Below are 14,930 nucleotides of genomic sequence, written 5' to 3' on the forward strand. Positions count from 1 at the left end.
ATCGCCACAAGGGAACAAGCAATCCGTAAATTCATCTTTATTATAAGAGAACATCTGCCTAATTGGACAGCTTATTTTTCTGATCGTAAACTGTATCGATTCTCTAGTATTTTGTTTAATTAGCTTGTGATTATAATCATTAAAACAATAATCATACAAAAAATATTTTACAGTAATGTAAAAAATGGTCACCTTCAAATCAACTAATGCATCTAAGACATCCTCATTTCCTATTTAAACGTATAAATAATTTTATTCTTTCAGAATTTTCGAAAATAAATGGTACCTTGATTCAATTCACCTATTTCTTTTCAATGTGATGCGCTTAATTTGTTTAGTGGGATGATGGGGTTGTCATAAGGAAGGCATGATAACAACCAATCGGGGTTGTAAGAACACCTTGTGGATTCAACAAATCACACTTGACATTTTCCTATCAATACTATCCCAGACATAATCTGTATACAATTCTTTACGTTAAACCAGTAATAGAAGCGTGGTTCCCACTAGCGACGCAACGCAAGGACGTAACGTAACGCAAGTGAATTGACCAATCACAAGCGATGGCTTATTCGCTTGTGATTGCTAACTGTCTTTAACTTCGCTTGTCATTGGTTAAAACGCTTGCGTTGCGTTTACGTCCTTGCGTTACGTTCAAGTGGGAACCAAGCTTTAGTACGTGTGTATTCAAATATTTAATACAAACCCAATAAAAACATTTTTTTGTAGACTAATCCCAGAAAGTTTGGATAAATTAATAAAAAACTATAATGTTGTGTAATATTTTATTTCAAAGAAGCATGTCTTTTAAAAACAATTAAAAAATGTATTTCTATAATATTATACATGTTGTGACATTATAATTGTCAATATGATAGGAATACTTAATTGAATCATGTTCATACGTACAAACGCACAGTTCATGCGTACATATAACGCATAGTTCATGCGTACATATAATGAACGATTCATGCGTACATATAACGCACAGTACATGCGTACATATAACGCAGAGTCCATGCGTACATATAACGCACAGTCCATGCGTACATATAACGCACAGTTCATGCGTACATATAACGCACAGTTCATGCGTACATATAAAACCAACACATAATAATAGGGAAATTAGCACAAAAATCGTCTAAAATAATATATCAGTATAATAGTGAATTCGATTAGACAGTTAACTATTAACAAGAACAATATGAGAAATATGAATGCATTTCAAAGTCAGATAAAACCCGTCGTTGATGACGTCACAAGGTCACAAAAGGTCACGAAAGGAAATATATAGCTTAATGAGTGTAGATTTCAATGAAAAACTCAAAGTAGGTTGTTAAAAGCAATATCAGTATTACAATATTAAAGTGGTGATCATAAAAAAAAATTGTAATCTGTCTTAAGATTGTTTTCTTAACCGAATGATAATCGCAAATGTGCTTTCTTTAAAACTCACATGGTCTTAATCTTGTTATAATGCTATTATAATAAACAACTGCGTTATCTTCAGTAAAAATAACATAAGTTAACATGAATTAAGATGTTGATATTGTTGGCAGAACATTAATAAATCCAGATTTAAAATGATAGAGCGTTTCAACCATCTTGTTTACATTGTCAACTAACAATTAATTTCTAAATTACCAGTTAGGAATTTAAAAAAAAAATGCTTTAAATAGATAAAATAAAAATACTGTGCCAGTATAAAAATGCAAAATATTTATGTTTTCTTTCTTATAAACAACAACAAAAATTACATATTTTTTACAATTATGTTACAGTTAACATGATGAAATTAGTACGCCGCTCTAGTAAAAGATAATAAATTAAGCTACAAAATGAAGATGAGTATAATGTGTAGATTAACCTGGTTTGCAACATTTAAACTCATTTGTCAATGGACATTATAACACGAATGATTTAATACAGTATGCAATACAATATGCATCAAAATAAATTACATATACATTTTGTATCTAAAAAAGTGTATATCTTAATACACTGTATATATAGTAGTAGACAACACAAGATGCATTCAAAATAATAATACATTTTGTATCTTAAAATGTGTATATGTGTTAATACATTGTATTATATCCGAAATTTGATGATATATTTATGCTAAGGCAAGTTCCAGTCAAAAATTTATATTTTTCAAATTTTACAACTGTAAGCAAACAGCAAGTACATAGCTATGTTAATGTTTTTTAAATCTGGTTTGGGAAAACACGTACAACTTGAAAAGTGAGGGGACAATTAATTATTACATGTCTACTCACAAAACATTTATGAAATAGAAAAACTATGTACACGATATTATATAATGGATATACGATATTTAAAAAGGAAAGGGCCACTAAACAAGTATAATAGAAAAATAAGATACCATGATTTGATGCACACAATGGCATCATTTTGGTTGGCTACGATCTAAAACAAAGTCTCCTTTATGATTAATAAAAAAATCACTAATGTAAACTAATGTAAAAAACTGTATAAAAAAGAAAATGATAAAATAAATATCTATTGTTATGGCATGGTGGTCTCTAAAATACTAACAACATACAACTTTAAATTTTTATATTAATTCTGGTTAATATAATAAAAATAGTTTTGTTTTTGAGGTGTTTTTTTCCATATTTTCTATAATATTTACAGTTACACAAACATTACAATTCACACATTATTTTTTACCACAAATTTCAATGGTATATATGTGAATTTATTATTAACTTAATACAATTAAATATACAGGTAGATCACAATGGCAGCTTATTCATTAATACAATAATTACAAATTTAACAAAAATTGAAAGATAACATAATAACACCTTATTTGGTATAAAATAAGAGACTCATAAATGGAAATAATGCACTTCTTCTCAATGTTTACTTAATTAAAATGTCTAAACTCAGAAAGACAATACAAGACAGGAGACAACTTTGTAAAAAAGTTAGTTCCTGATAAAAATTAGGAAATTTGATTTTATTTTGGAAAATCTGGAGACTGAGTATTTTGAGTGTCTATCTTGTTGACACTCAATATAGTCAGAGTATCACAGACTTGCATTTTAAAATATTTTAATAGTTTAACTTATTCAATATTTAATAAGTCTTACAGGATTGAAGATAATAATTAATATAATCTTTTTAATTTATTATTAATTACTCCTGTTATTAGAATTCATACATACATATTTTTTTAACACAAAAACAGAGTTGTTAAAAATTACACTAGTCTTTTTCAATACAGGTGGGTTTGAGCAATATCATAATAGCAGTTTTTCTGGGTAGAAATGTTTAAATTAAAACTGGTGGAATGAGTATGTTAATTATACAGCATTTTAAGACTTTTACGGCCAGTTAAATGTGCGTCCAACTATTTCATAAAATTTCTCGTTATACGGTTGATAAAACTTCTGCAGTTTCTCAATGACAGTTTGATCAATATCAGGATGTTTTCGTCCTTTGCTATTTGATAAACATTTAGAAGTCTCATCTTCTTTTTTCATACAATAAAATCCTTTTGTTTTGTTGAGGTATAAATTTTGATCCGAAATAAAATCATGTAAACCAAGAAACCGTTCGACATGTTTTAACTCGGGTAACGGATTTGAAATAAGCGCATCACCGTCTACAACGAGAATCTGGTTACCGCTGAAATATTGTTTCCAACGCTGGATATATTTTGAGTACATACTTATACGAACGGCTTTGTAGGAAGTGTTTATTTCACCATTTTGGATCACAAGATCTTCAAATCGCTCATGCGTTAAGCCTTGCTCAGTTTTGATTTCATGGATTTGTGTGTAGTCTGATATAACACGCAAAACTGGATCTCGAACAATTACAATTAATTTCATCGAAGCATTCATCTGATGGATTCTACCAGGGGCTTCTTCCGTGATAAAGTATGCGGGACTTTTTTCAATAGTCACCTGATGTGGGTAGGAGTACGGCATTTTACGACGATACCACTCGAGTCCTTGGCGATAGTTTTCCTCCTTATCAAAGTAGTGAACTTCTCTTCCGCATTTCGCGACGTCAGGATGTATTGCAATCAGTTCTAGCAATGCACGAGTGCCACCTTTACGAACACCAATTATAATGGCTTGAGGAAGCCGTCTTTTCATTCCTTTTTGATGACTATCTTCCAAGCGATCGAATTTGTTGTTTTGTTGTTTCATTCGGTTGGCTGCTATAAACCTGTTTCGTTGCTGCTCTGGTTTCAGATAACAGATTACATGTTTTAAAGATACATCTTGGCCAAACATGAGCAAAGTAATCAGAATTGAACCACAGATGGTTAAGATTAGAAAAACCAATTTCTTTTTACTATTAAATAATTGGAATCCATAAGAGGCCTTATCAACATGTTCCTTCATGATGCCAAAGATTCAACCTATATAAGTGTAAAAAAAAAACACAAATTGGTATTTCTAAATATTATTAGTTATAACAGTAATGCACTAGCTAGGGCTACTCTTCTTATATTAATTATTAATAATTATACAATCCAACCCCGGGAGAGGTGTCATTTTTTTAGAATAAAATTACTCTAGTCTAAGTAAGAATAGCCTATTATTATTATTTAGTTCAGTTCAGCTGTGAGGTAAATGTAGGGGGGTAATTAGGTAGTGGTTTTATATAGATGTTATGCGCGATTTGAACGATTTGCGCAATTTGAAATTGCGCAAAAAAATCCTTGCGCAATTTCAAATTGCGCAAAGAATTCTTGCGCAATTTAAAATTGCGCAAGGATTTTTTTGCGCAATTTCAAATTGTGCAATCAACTTGCGAAATTTCAAATTGCGCAAGAAAATCTTTGCGCAATTTTAAATTGCGCTGCACAATTTGTAAATTGTGCAAGATAGTTCTTGCGCAATATGACACCTTTGCGCAATTTGAAAACGAACTGTAAATTTTCCCATACATGGCTAGGCTAGGCAGAGGAGTTTAAAATTTAGTATTTTATTATATAAATAATAAGACCATTTCAATGAAGATAATGTTTAATACTCCCTTTTTAAGTTTTTAATATTAGTTTAAGCTAGGCCATGTAACCTAGTCAGTATCAGTAGTCCAGACCCTAGCTAGGCTAGAGTAGTAGGCTATAGCCGGCCGCCCCCGCCCCGCGCCCGCCTGGTGGAACACCACCGCTTCGTTTTCCTTCGTCGGTTCTTCGACGGTATGCTAACTTTACTTATAACAATATTTGCACTACTAAAATAAGGAAATGCGATATTTATCTTTAATTTTGAATCATTCTTAGAAATTACTATAAAAATATGGGTGTGGATGATTTCACAATCTGTCGAAAAACCTTGCGCAATTTGCAGATTACTTGCGCAATTTAATACGTTGCTTGCGCAATTTGAAACACATGTTTCAATTCAAATTGCGCAAGGATTTTTTTTGCGCAATTTCAAATTGCGCAAATCGTTCAAATCGCGAATAACATAGACATACACTGGGCCTATAGGCCTATAGCTAGTCCATCTACTACACGCCTGTACGGCAACATACCGAGAGATTGGCATCCTCCAGGCGGCCAGATCAAAAAGCCAAGCGCCGAGCGGTCTAATAATGATAAAGACTAGGCCTAGGCTATAATGAGGATGGCATGTTTAAACAAAAATAGCACAGGCGTGTTGTAGGAATACCTACCACTATAATAATATTTCTATTAGCCCATTAATTAACATAAACAACCATCCAAATTATAATTTCTTTTGCTCCCATCTGTCACCAAAAAGTTTCTACTTCCTAGCGCCCTCTCTCTTCTTTTTTTCCTTGACCTTTTTATTTTTTTATACGACGTTAATGTCATACTAAAAGTATATATTAAAAAGAAGATATCTCAATATCCTGAATTAATAGAAAGACATACATACTAAAAATAATATCTAATAAAAACAAGTTTTTGATTAATTTTTTTACGTACTTAATTCAGAGAATGAAAAGAATAATTATTTCCAAATCGGTCAAAGGTTATAGAAAGACGCCCTCTTTTTGGAAATCTCTTCATACTATTTGGTTTGCGTGCATGTGAGTTGCTAGTTAAAATCATTAAAAATCACAGTAATGATGCATCATTTATTAATATAAACAATATGAAATATAAGTTGAATAATGTGGTATATATTTGTAATGTTTATTTTATTTGTTTATGTTTTTTTATCTATAGCGAGGACGTCCGCTAAATTAACAATATGTCTGATGCGGAAGGGTAAGTGGTGAACATGTACCGTGTTGAATGATGGCCCAGTACGTTTATCCCTGCCCACTTTTAGATTGAACCAGAATGTTTAAACTAAACCGTCAATAATGTATTATTTATTTAGAAAAATGAATGATACTGACGGGCCTAGATGCCAACTGAACCACCTATAGCCTAGCTAGCTAGGCCTATGTATGTATCTATCAGTATCAGATCCTATTGAGAAATACACAAAAGAGAATATATAATGTATTATAGGCCTAGGCTATCTATTTGAATATGTTATCGTAAATAAATTTATATAGGAGATACGGTACCGTAACAAATTGTGATTGCATTGGTCCTCGCACACACAACCATAAAAATCTAAAATTAACAATACCTCCCCACCTCGTCCAATATTTATGATTAATTTGTTACTATTTATAGAGATGACGCTCCCGTAGCTGCCCCAGCAGCAGCTGTTGGTGGCCCCATGGATGTAAACACCGCTCTACAAGAAGTATTGAAGACTGCCCTCATTCACGATGGTCTAGCCAGAGGCCTGCACGAAGCTGCTAAGGCACTTGACAAGTAAGATTCTGAAAACATTCCTTCAGTTTGACCAGTGTCCAACCAATCATTGATGGATTTCTATCGCTGTCTGAACAAAAAACAAATGAACTCTTACACAATTTGTGTTTTTGTATAAAAAAGGCTTTTTTACTGATGATTTTGAGTGTTCTTAGCTTAAATATCGTAACAAGAAATTGAACCCAAGTTCTGTTTTGTATTGTATGTGCAATCCTGTGATGAATGGCACAAGCTCCCTCATCTTATGATCAGTGCTGAGTCTTGCCCATATCTCTCCAAACCATGTCTGAGGATTTTACTGCAAAGCCATCTTATTCATACATACAAACATCTAACTAAACAAATTCTTACCTTAGTACGAACATTGTAATGTTTTTGTGTTAATAAATTTTAAAACAAGTCTGAATAACATAATATATTGATATAACATCGGTATATGCACATATATTTCTAATAAGGTACAAAGATAAATTAGTTTGTGAAAGCGTGATTCTCTAAGATTAATATCTGTAATGTTTTAAATTTATGTTTTACATGTAAATCTGGTTTCAGCGATATTTAGAAAGTAACATTACATAACTGTTACCAGAGAATACTTTTTCTTTCTGAATATTATTACTAGTTGTATGATTACATTTCATTGACTATATTAACTTTAAACTGGTTTGTTTTTGTAGGCGTCAAGCTCATCTTTGTGTGTTGGCCAGCAACTGTGACGAACCACAATACAAAAAACTTGTAGAAGCACTTTGTGCCGAGCACAGCATTGACCTTCTGAAGGTGATAACATTCGTTTTCTATTCTATGATATTGTATAGAGAATACAAATTTAGTTTGTGATTTTCTTTAAAATGATGTTTTGCAACCGTTTCACTAGCAAATGAAATGGTAAAGTCTAGTGGAAAACATGATTTAGAAATATGAAGTTGTTATCCTGTGATGAATGGCACAAGCTCCCTCATCTTATGATCAGTGCTGAGTCTTGCCCATATCTCTCCAAACCATGTCTGAGGATTTCATTGCAAAGGCATCTTTTATGCTTATGCTTACGTACAAACATCTTACAACAAAATTACATTTTTTTTTTATGAAAACTGATTTGTATACCAAATACAGTTGTATTTCAACATGTTTTCTAACTTGTAGGTTGACGACAACAAGATGCTTGGTGAGTGGGCTGGCTTGTGCAAGATTGATCGTGAGGGCAAAGCAAGAAAGGTTGTTGCTTGTAGTTGTGTTGTGGTCAAGGTACTTTCATTGGTTAATTTCTTACTATAAATACCCAGCTTTGAAATTGACAGTTTAACAATCTGACACAGGTGTACTGGCCCATAATATCATCATATCATATTTATTATTTATTTTCCATATTATACAATAAAAAGACTGGAAGGAGGAAATAATTTGAGATTTTTTAACTTTAGGAAATAGTTGGTTGTGGGCGAAATGAATTCACTGAAACACGACGAGTAATGTTATAATTCATTTAGTATAGATTGAATTGTTGCCATGGTTACTGTCTGCATACATAATGTGCTTCTAGTCCAAAAATTGTTCTTGTTAATCTTTATCTTATTACCCTAGCAGCTTTTATTTTAAATATATTGCAAAGAAATGCATAAATTTGTTATTGTGAAATCCTATGATGAATGGCACAAGCTCCCTCATCTTATGATCAGTGCTGAGTCTTGCCCATATCTCTCCAAACAATGTCTGAGGATTTCACTGCAAACACACTATTTTACACATGTTTATTTCACATTAAATCTAACCTCGTCATCAATCTTACATTTTCTTGCAGGACATTGGCAAAGAAACCCCAGCCATGGATGTCCTAACCGAGCATTTCAAGAGCCAACACTAAACCATCTAACAGCTGGATTGCAATTTACAAGTTGTAAAATGTAATTTAATAAATATTTCTTGTACATCTGTGAATTGTCTCTTTGATTTTTATTTATCTTTGCTGTTAATAGTCGTACATTGATGGTTACTTATAATGCATTCACACAGAACAGATAAATAACAACATGCAAAATAATGTTGTAAGCTAAGGGGATTTATTTACTGAATACAGTACCACTTATTGGGGGAAATCCATAATGATTATTAAAGCATGTTTTCCACTATATGAATTCAGTAGCAATTTATCCAATCGTGGACCTATAATTATAGAAATTACAGAAAAGTCCGCCCCACCTTTTCCATTGCAGTACAGTAGCGAATAGCTGCGATTTTCATTTTCATCGCATGTCTGCTGAGCTGCTTGATTTGTAAATGCAAGCTTTGGTTGTGAAACTACTAATTTCACTGAAGTGGAAAACTCTTAACAAGAATTCATAGCAGAAAGGGGCTATGAATGAATAACCTGCGACTTGCAGCCCACTGGGCTTAATTGCACACAGGTGTGGACGACGCATACCACAACTTTCGACTCCCCTAAAGATCCCTTCGTGTTGAGTGCTGCCACCAAACAGAGCCTGTTCATCTGTCCACGACCCCTACTCTTCCGAAAGCGCACACGAGCCAGATGTGTACACTGGACCTGCAGTTAGTCCTTATCCTAGAAGACTATCAAAAGAATTGTTGCGAATACTTTTCTTGTGATAGTTTTGTTAAAAGGGAAATGTTTCACTTCAAGTGTAATTGGTGAATATGGCCTCCGTGTTCCAAAGCTAATACTCTCTACAGTATTGTAACATGAGTTTCCTAAAACATGATACAGTAAGGCTCTGTCTACACAATCAAATTTTATGTGCTTATATGGACATGATATATCGCTACCATATTTGGCCACATCACACTTTTAGCTGACATTGGTTGAGGAAGTGCTATTCAAGACAAAACCAATAAAAACAACTAGTGTACAACAACCTATATGCCACTTAATTGTATTACTACTGTATTAATATAAATGGTTAACAAATTTCATTTTTATCTATTTTCTTTATCTATTTCATGATCAAATTATTTCTTTGCAAAAATGTTTAAAAACAATTAACTAAAAATGGTTTAAAAGAGAAAGATTATTTTATTTATTAATAATTATACAGTATTTATTTTTAATTCTCCCCTGCACCAATTTTAATGACCATTATACACTGTTTTGTACAATGCTATTTCCTGGTTTATTTTACATCAACATTTTTACACTCGTGCTAAACAGCGCATAGAGACTATTTGTATTTTGCGCTATATAAATTTAAAACCATTAAACTATTAAAATGAACTGATCGGTTCCAAATTTCAGGTCAAATAATCTATAAAAAAAAAACTAATAGAAATAACAAATTCATTAATTTACACAAATCCATAAAGTAATTGCTTTGATATTAATATTTACAACAATAATGAACATTTTAAATAATTAAAAAAATATTTAGAGTAGGAATAAAATACTATATCTAGTACTATAATAATAATGACAGTTAAAAATCTGTCATTTGTGGCATTTTTTTTTTTTTTTTTTATTATAGTGTCATTTTTATATACAAAAACTACACCAACTGAAGATTTGAAAGTAAAGACTATATTTGATTCGTTTTATACTCTCGCTATAAGTACAACAAATACAAACTGATTTGAATTGAAAGAGTCGACTGGTGCAATTCTAAAATTTGCAAAACAGAAAAATAATACAATACTATTGATTAAATTTGAGTCTATCAGGAAATTCATAAACCTCTATTTTAACTACAGTACTGTAAAATCATAAAATGATTACATACAGCAAAATAGTTTAATTTAAATTAACACAAATATTGCATTCTATAGATTGGAATGATTTACTTATCGAGAATCTTTGTGTATTTTCAATGAAATATAATTTTTGCTAACTATCAGCAATTTAAGACTAAATACTAGGTTTGTTTAAAAAAATTAAAATGGATGAGAAAATAAAAATACCAAAAATAGTACATAAAGTATTATGTAAAATTTAAAAGAAAGGGGGAGAGCAGTGCAATTTTGACTGCAGTCACTGGATCCAGCCTTGAAACAGGTGGATAACCCTCAATGATAAACCAGCCTAAGCGGTGCAGTAATTAAATTTAAACATTGGCGTTATTTTCTCTCTACAGAAGTCAAAGGCCAATTACGGTTTATCCATGTAAGCTAGGCATGATATGGTGATAACATAGAAACATTGTCATTTCTAATCTATTGAATCAAAGTCAACGCTAGCAGAATTTAATTTGGGAAGTGTTACTGAAATGGAATGGTTGATTGGTTGGTGGTCATGGAATGTGCTCCATTTCCTACCCATTACATGATTTAGCATTAATATCTCTTTCTCCGTCCAGGCTTTTCTTTCTTCTTTCTTCTTTTCTTTCTTCTTCTTCGTATCTGAAGCTGCCGTGTCTTTTTTCCCCTCCGCCTCCTGTCTGGCTCTAATGACGTCTGCCAGCCTACCGCTTGATATCAGGTCTGTCACATCAAACAATGTCTCCATCACATCTTCTTTAGAACCACCTAGTATTTCATGAGGGGCATCTTTTTTTAGAAGCTCCATAAACTCTTCAAAGTTTCTAAATGTTTTAGGCGTCTTCAAATTTTGCCGGATCTCACTTTCCATTTGATCTTTGACCGACGTAGCAGACTCTTTCGTTTTCTGAGGCTTGTTTGCTTTCTCAGAACCTGTTGCCTTCGGAGATTCCGATGTTTTATGAGACTCTTTCTTAGACTGTTCCTCGAAATGTTTTCTATTTATACGAATTTCTGCTATCTTGCGTGGTTCACCATTTGCCATGGCCGTCATCGGTTCGATGGTTAATTGATTAGACTGCAAGAGGTCGTCTACGACGTCGGTAAATTTCCTCGTCGTTTGCGATTGAATCAGGTCAGTCATACGTGTTGCAAATGTTTTATTTTCGAGATCTCTTTGCATCTTTTCAACCTCTTCCTTTGACAAAAAATCATTGCTGTTCCCAGTCAGCTCTGTTCCTAGGTTTTCGTAGTAATTCTGTTCAACATCTGGTGGAGGGTATAAAGGTAAACCTTTCTGCACCTTTGACTTGTAAAGTAGGCTTTTCTCATATGGATAACGAACTAACATCTCTCCTGTCGTTTTTTTGTAGTAATCAAATCCATATTCTACACTTTTAATTCTATGGTTTTTATGGCCGTCACATTCCTCACAGATCACAAGTTTGCATGTATAACAAAACCCACTTAAAGCGAGATTGTGTTCAACACAATCAGGCTCTTTACCTGTGACTTCTTCTTTGTATTTTGTTACTGTACTGACGCTGTGGTTTTCTCTGCCTTTTACTTTATGACACACCATTAAACACAACTCGCACAGATACACGTCACACTTGTAACAGAATACATCGGGCTTCAGGCTACAAATTTTACAGAGGGAATCATCAATCTGTTTTCCTGCAATTGCCACACATATGGTATGATAACTAAAACTATTCTTTGGCAAAAGAGAAAGATCTCTACCACCTGGAAACTGCTGCATACACAGTGGGCACACCATACCATACTCTCTGACAAACCCATACAAGCAATGCAAACAAAAAATGTGAAGACACGGTAAGGTTGTTGGTCTATGCAGGCATTTAAAACAAATGCGACAGATGATGTACGTTTCATCGACACCAGTGAGTTCCTTCATAGAACATTCGATCACTTGTCCAGAAAGTCTATCTTTGCCCATATGGAATTTATCAGGCACCTGTAACAAAGGAACAATTTTAATTTTAAAAAATGTATTGAATGCAAATTTGTAATTGAATTCAGTGCATTTGTATATGAATGTGGTGCATTTTGATTGAACTCAGTGCATTTTGATTGAACACAGTTCATTTTGATTGAACTCAGTGCATTTTGATTGAACTCAGTTCATTTTGATTGAACTCGGTTCATTTTGATTGAACTTAGTGCATTTTGATTGAACTCAGTTCATTTTTATTGAATTCAGTGCATTTTATTTATAATTTGAGAATGAATTTGAATACACTGCATTTTATTACAATGTTCATTTCATTATTTTATTATTTTATGAATTAAACAGGATTGTTGGTTAAAAACTTACTTTGTATTTGAAGACATCCTCAGGTATTACCGACTCCTGGTTTGGATTTATCATAAGTATTTGAAGACCTGACATGCCTGTAATGGTTTCTGTTGGAAATTGTAACAAACATGTTACTGTTTAGTGTTAGTGTTTTCTTTCGATTAGATTAGCCTTCTTTAGGCCTAGCTAGCCTAGGCTAGTAAAGTAGTAGGCCTACCTAGAATAAAAATGATGATTCTGGATGGTTGTAAATTGACAATCTAAATAATCCACCCAGCAGATTTGGCCGTATTTAGGCCTTCAAAACTTGCCACACACTTGCTACAGCCTAGGCCTAGCTAGGCTAGCCAGGCCCCCCACCTTTCCGTCCGTCACTCTACATACGCGCGCTTGAATTGAATGTTTTGATGCAAAGCGGGAAGGAAAAATCACTCACCTCCAGCAAGCTAGGCCTGCAACGTTCTATAAAACTTAAAGTGTTGTTTTTGGAACTACAGCCTAGACTAAAGGGTTAATGTTAGATTTCAGGTACATCTAATTGTATAATTGGTGGTAAATTCCGAAACCTATTCATGGACAACATTTCAAGGAAGGTCTCTTTATTTTACAATTCTTAAAATAGCAACAAACATATGGAACGTCAAGTAGGAAGATTAGGCCTAGGCACGTGATTTAACATTTATGAAGTTTAACATTATTTTCAGAAAGCAAACTCACTGTTTATTGAGTAGTAAATTAATATTCACAATACTAGTACTTAATTCAATTGTATATTTATCATTAATATTGATATAACCTGACTGTAATGAATCCATACGAAAAATGTGAAAAGTAGCGTGCCATATTATTTGAATGCTTAAAAAAACAAAACAGAGGGCGCTAGACGCCTTTTTGCAAAAAAGCCGACAATAGTTTTCAGCCCAACTTTTTTTTCTTTATTCGATATCATAAATTTTATGTTTAGCGCCCTCAATTTCAACAGATGCAACGGACCTTAATTTTCTGAAGTTACAAAGGTACAATAATAATGGTTGAGAGCATGCAGAGTATTTTATGTTTTTGTGGGTTTTTTCTGTGTTATTCTATGAATAAAGTTGATTATTTACAGATTAATCATCAATCAATCGCAGTAGTCTGCCTTTTCAGAAATTAATTCTCATCATGCAATTTTATTTTTCTTGAAGAAATTGATCGACAGGCAGATTATTATTATTAAACAATGTTTTATTTTAAATTCAGATAAGAGTCGTTCAAATGATAATGTAGATCAAACTAAGGATCGTATCAGTCGATTGTGAAAAAATGTTCCACCGCCGAACCGATCGAAGTGTATCCTGTTCAGAATTAGTGTCAACAAACTTTTCGGAGAATTATGCAGGATTTAAAAACGAGGAGTAAAAATAAAGGATTCCCAAAACAAATGGCCATATGTAATCAACGATTACATATGTAATCAACGATTATTAATGAATTATTAAATGCTTGTAGTTTTCAAATACTGTGACAGTGCCTACTTAAGTGTTTTCGTTAGCAACTATAAATTCATAGTAGGCTATCTAAAGCTCTGTCCACACTGTCAAACTAGTTTGACAAAAAAGTGTGATGTGCCCAAATATGGTAGTGATATGCCTAAATATGACAGTGATATGGCATCATGTCCATAATATATGGGCGCATCACATTTTTTTTCACATAAACTAGACTGAGTGTGATAGTGTAGACGAGTTTAGTCATGAAAACCACTTTCAGTAATTTCCTAGTACAGTATTTTAAAATCAGCCTTAGATCAGAAGTCATTTGTCTGAATAATGTCAGTAATTTCTATAAAAATTACGACGTTCTTTAAGAAACTAAACAATATTATTAAAGGTTTTTCCCACCCATTACATCTCGAATATACAACTAACTGTACGGCCGCTTACACCGACGTACGTATAGGCCTACTATAAGAATGAAAATGAATTTTAAATTAATTGAATTAACTATTTTATTTTTTAATATAATGCTTTTGACCAATGATTCCTTGCAATACCTGATATTTTAACTTTTTTTTTAGTTTTCTCAGTTTTTACCTTTGTATATTAATTATTATTTTGCTTGTTTAGCATTTTT

The 14,930-nt window shown here is 32.7% G+C and overlaps 3 protein-coding genes across 3 annotated transcripts; 1 reads left to right on the forward strand and 2 right to left on the reverse strand.

Annotated features, from left to right (window-relative positions):
* Positions 1-589: 589 nt before the first annotated feature.
* LOC140062854 (heparan sulfate glucosamine 3-O-sulfotransferase 5-like) lies at positions 590-5,764 on the reverse strand. The gene is made up of 2 exons (XM_072109226.1): positions 5,671-5,764; positions 590-4,405 (listed from the first exon to the last, which is right to left on the reverse strand). The coding sequence occupies exon 2, from the start codon at positions 4,386-4,388 to the stop codon at positions 3,357-3,359; it is 1,032 nt and encodes a 343-aa protein (XP_071965327.1). The 5' UTR covers positions 4,389-4,405; positions 5,671-5,764; the 3' UTR covers positions 590-3,356.
* Positions 5,765-5,983: 219 nt separating this feature from the next.
* LOC140062263 (small ribosomal subunit protein eS12-like) lies at positions 5,984-8,734 on the forward strand. Its single transcript, XM_072108396.1, has 6 exons — positions 5,984-6,051; positions 6,191-6,232; positions 6,653-6,796; positions 7,474-7,576; positions 7,943-8,044; positions 8,598-8,734. The coding sequence occupies exons 2-6, from the start codon at positions 6,216-6,218 to the stop codon at positions 8,658-8,660; spliced, it is 429 nt and encodes a 142-aa protein (XP_071964497.1). The 5' UTR covers positions 5,984-6,051; positions 6,191-6,215; the 3' UTR covers positions 8,661-8,734.
* Positions 8,735-9,163: 429 nt separating this feature from the next.
* LOC140062261 (uncharacterized) lies at positions 9,164-13,413 on the reverse strand. The gene is made up of 3 exons (XM_072108393.1): positions 13,255-13,413; positions 12,837-12,925; positions 9,164-12,476 (listed from the first exon to the last, which is right to left on the reverse strand). Exons 2-3 carry the CDS (start codon positions 12,909-12,911, stop codon positions 10,950-10,952), a joined length of 1,602 nt encoding a protein of 533 aa, XP_071964494.1. The 5' UTR covers positions 12,912-12,925; positions 13,255-13,413; the 3' UTR covers positions 9,164-10,949.
* Between the last annotated feature and the right edge of the window lie 1,517 nt (positions 13,414-14,930).

Source organism: Antedon mediterranea, chromosome 11 (genome assembly GCF_964355755.1).
Source record: "Antedon mediterranea chromosome 11, ecAntMedi1.1, whole genome shotgun sequence".
NCBI lineage: Eukaryota > Metazoa > Echinodermata > Crinoidea > Comatulida > Antedonidae > Antedon > Antedon mediterranea.

Bases quoted from the DNA above. Each gene is read 5' to 3' on its own strand.
- LOC140062261 (XM_072108393.1), bottom strand. From the start codon at position 12,911: ATGTCAGGTCTTCAAATACTTATGATAAATCCAAACCAGGAGTCGGTA. The intron at 12,477-12,836 runs GTAAGTTTTTAA...CCTTTGTTACAG, and splicing joins AGGATGTCTTCAAATACAAA to GTGCCTGATAAATTCCATAT.
- LOC140062854 (XM_072109226.1), bottom strand. From the start codon at position 4,388: ATGAAGGAACATGTTGATAAGGCCTCTTATGGATTCCAATTATTTAAT.
- LOC140062263 (XM_072108396.1), top strand. The intron at 7,577-7,942 runs GTGATAACATTC...TCTAACTTGTAG, and splicing joins ACAGCATTGACCTTCTGAAG to GTTGACGACAACAAGATGCT. The intron at 8,045-8,597 runs GTACTTTCATTG...ATTTTCTTGCAG, and splicing joins GTAGTTGTGTTGTGGTCAAG to GACATTGGCAAAGAAACCCC.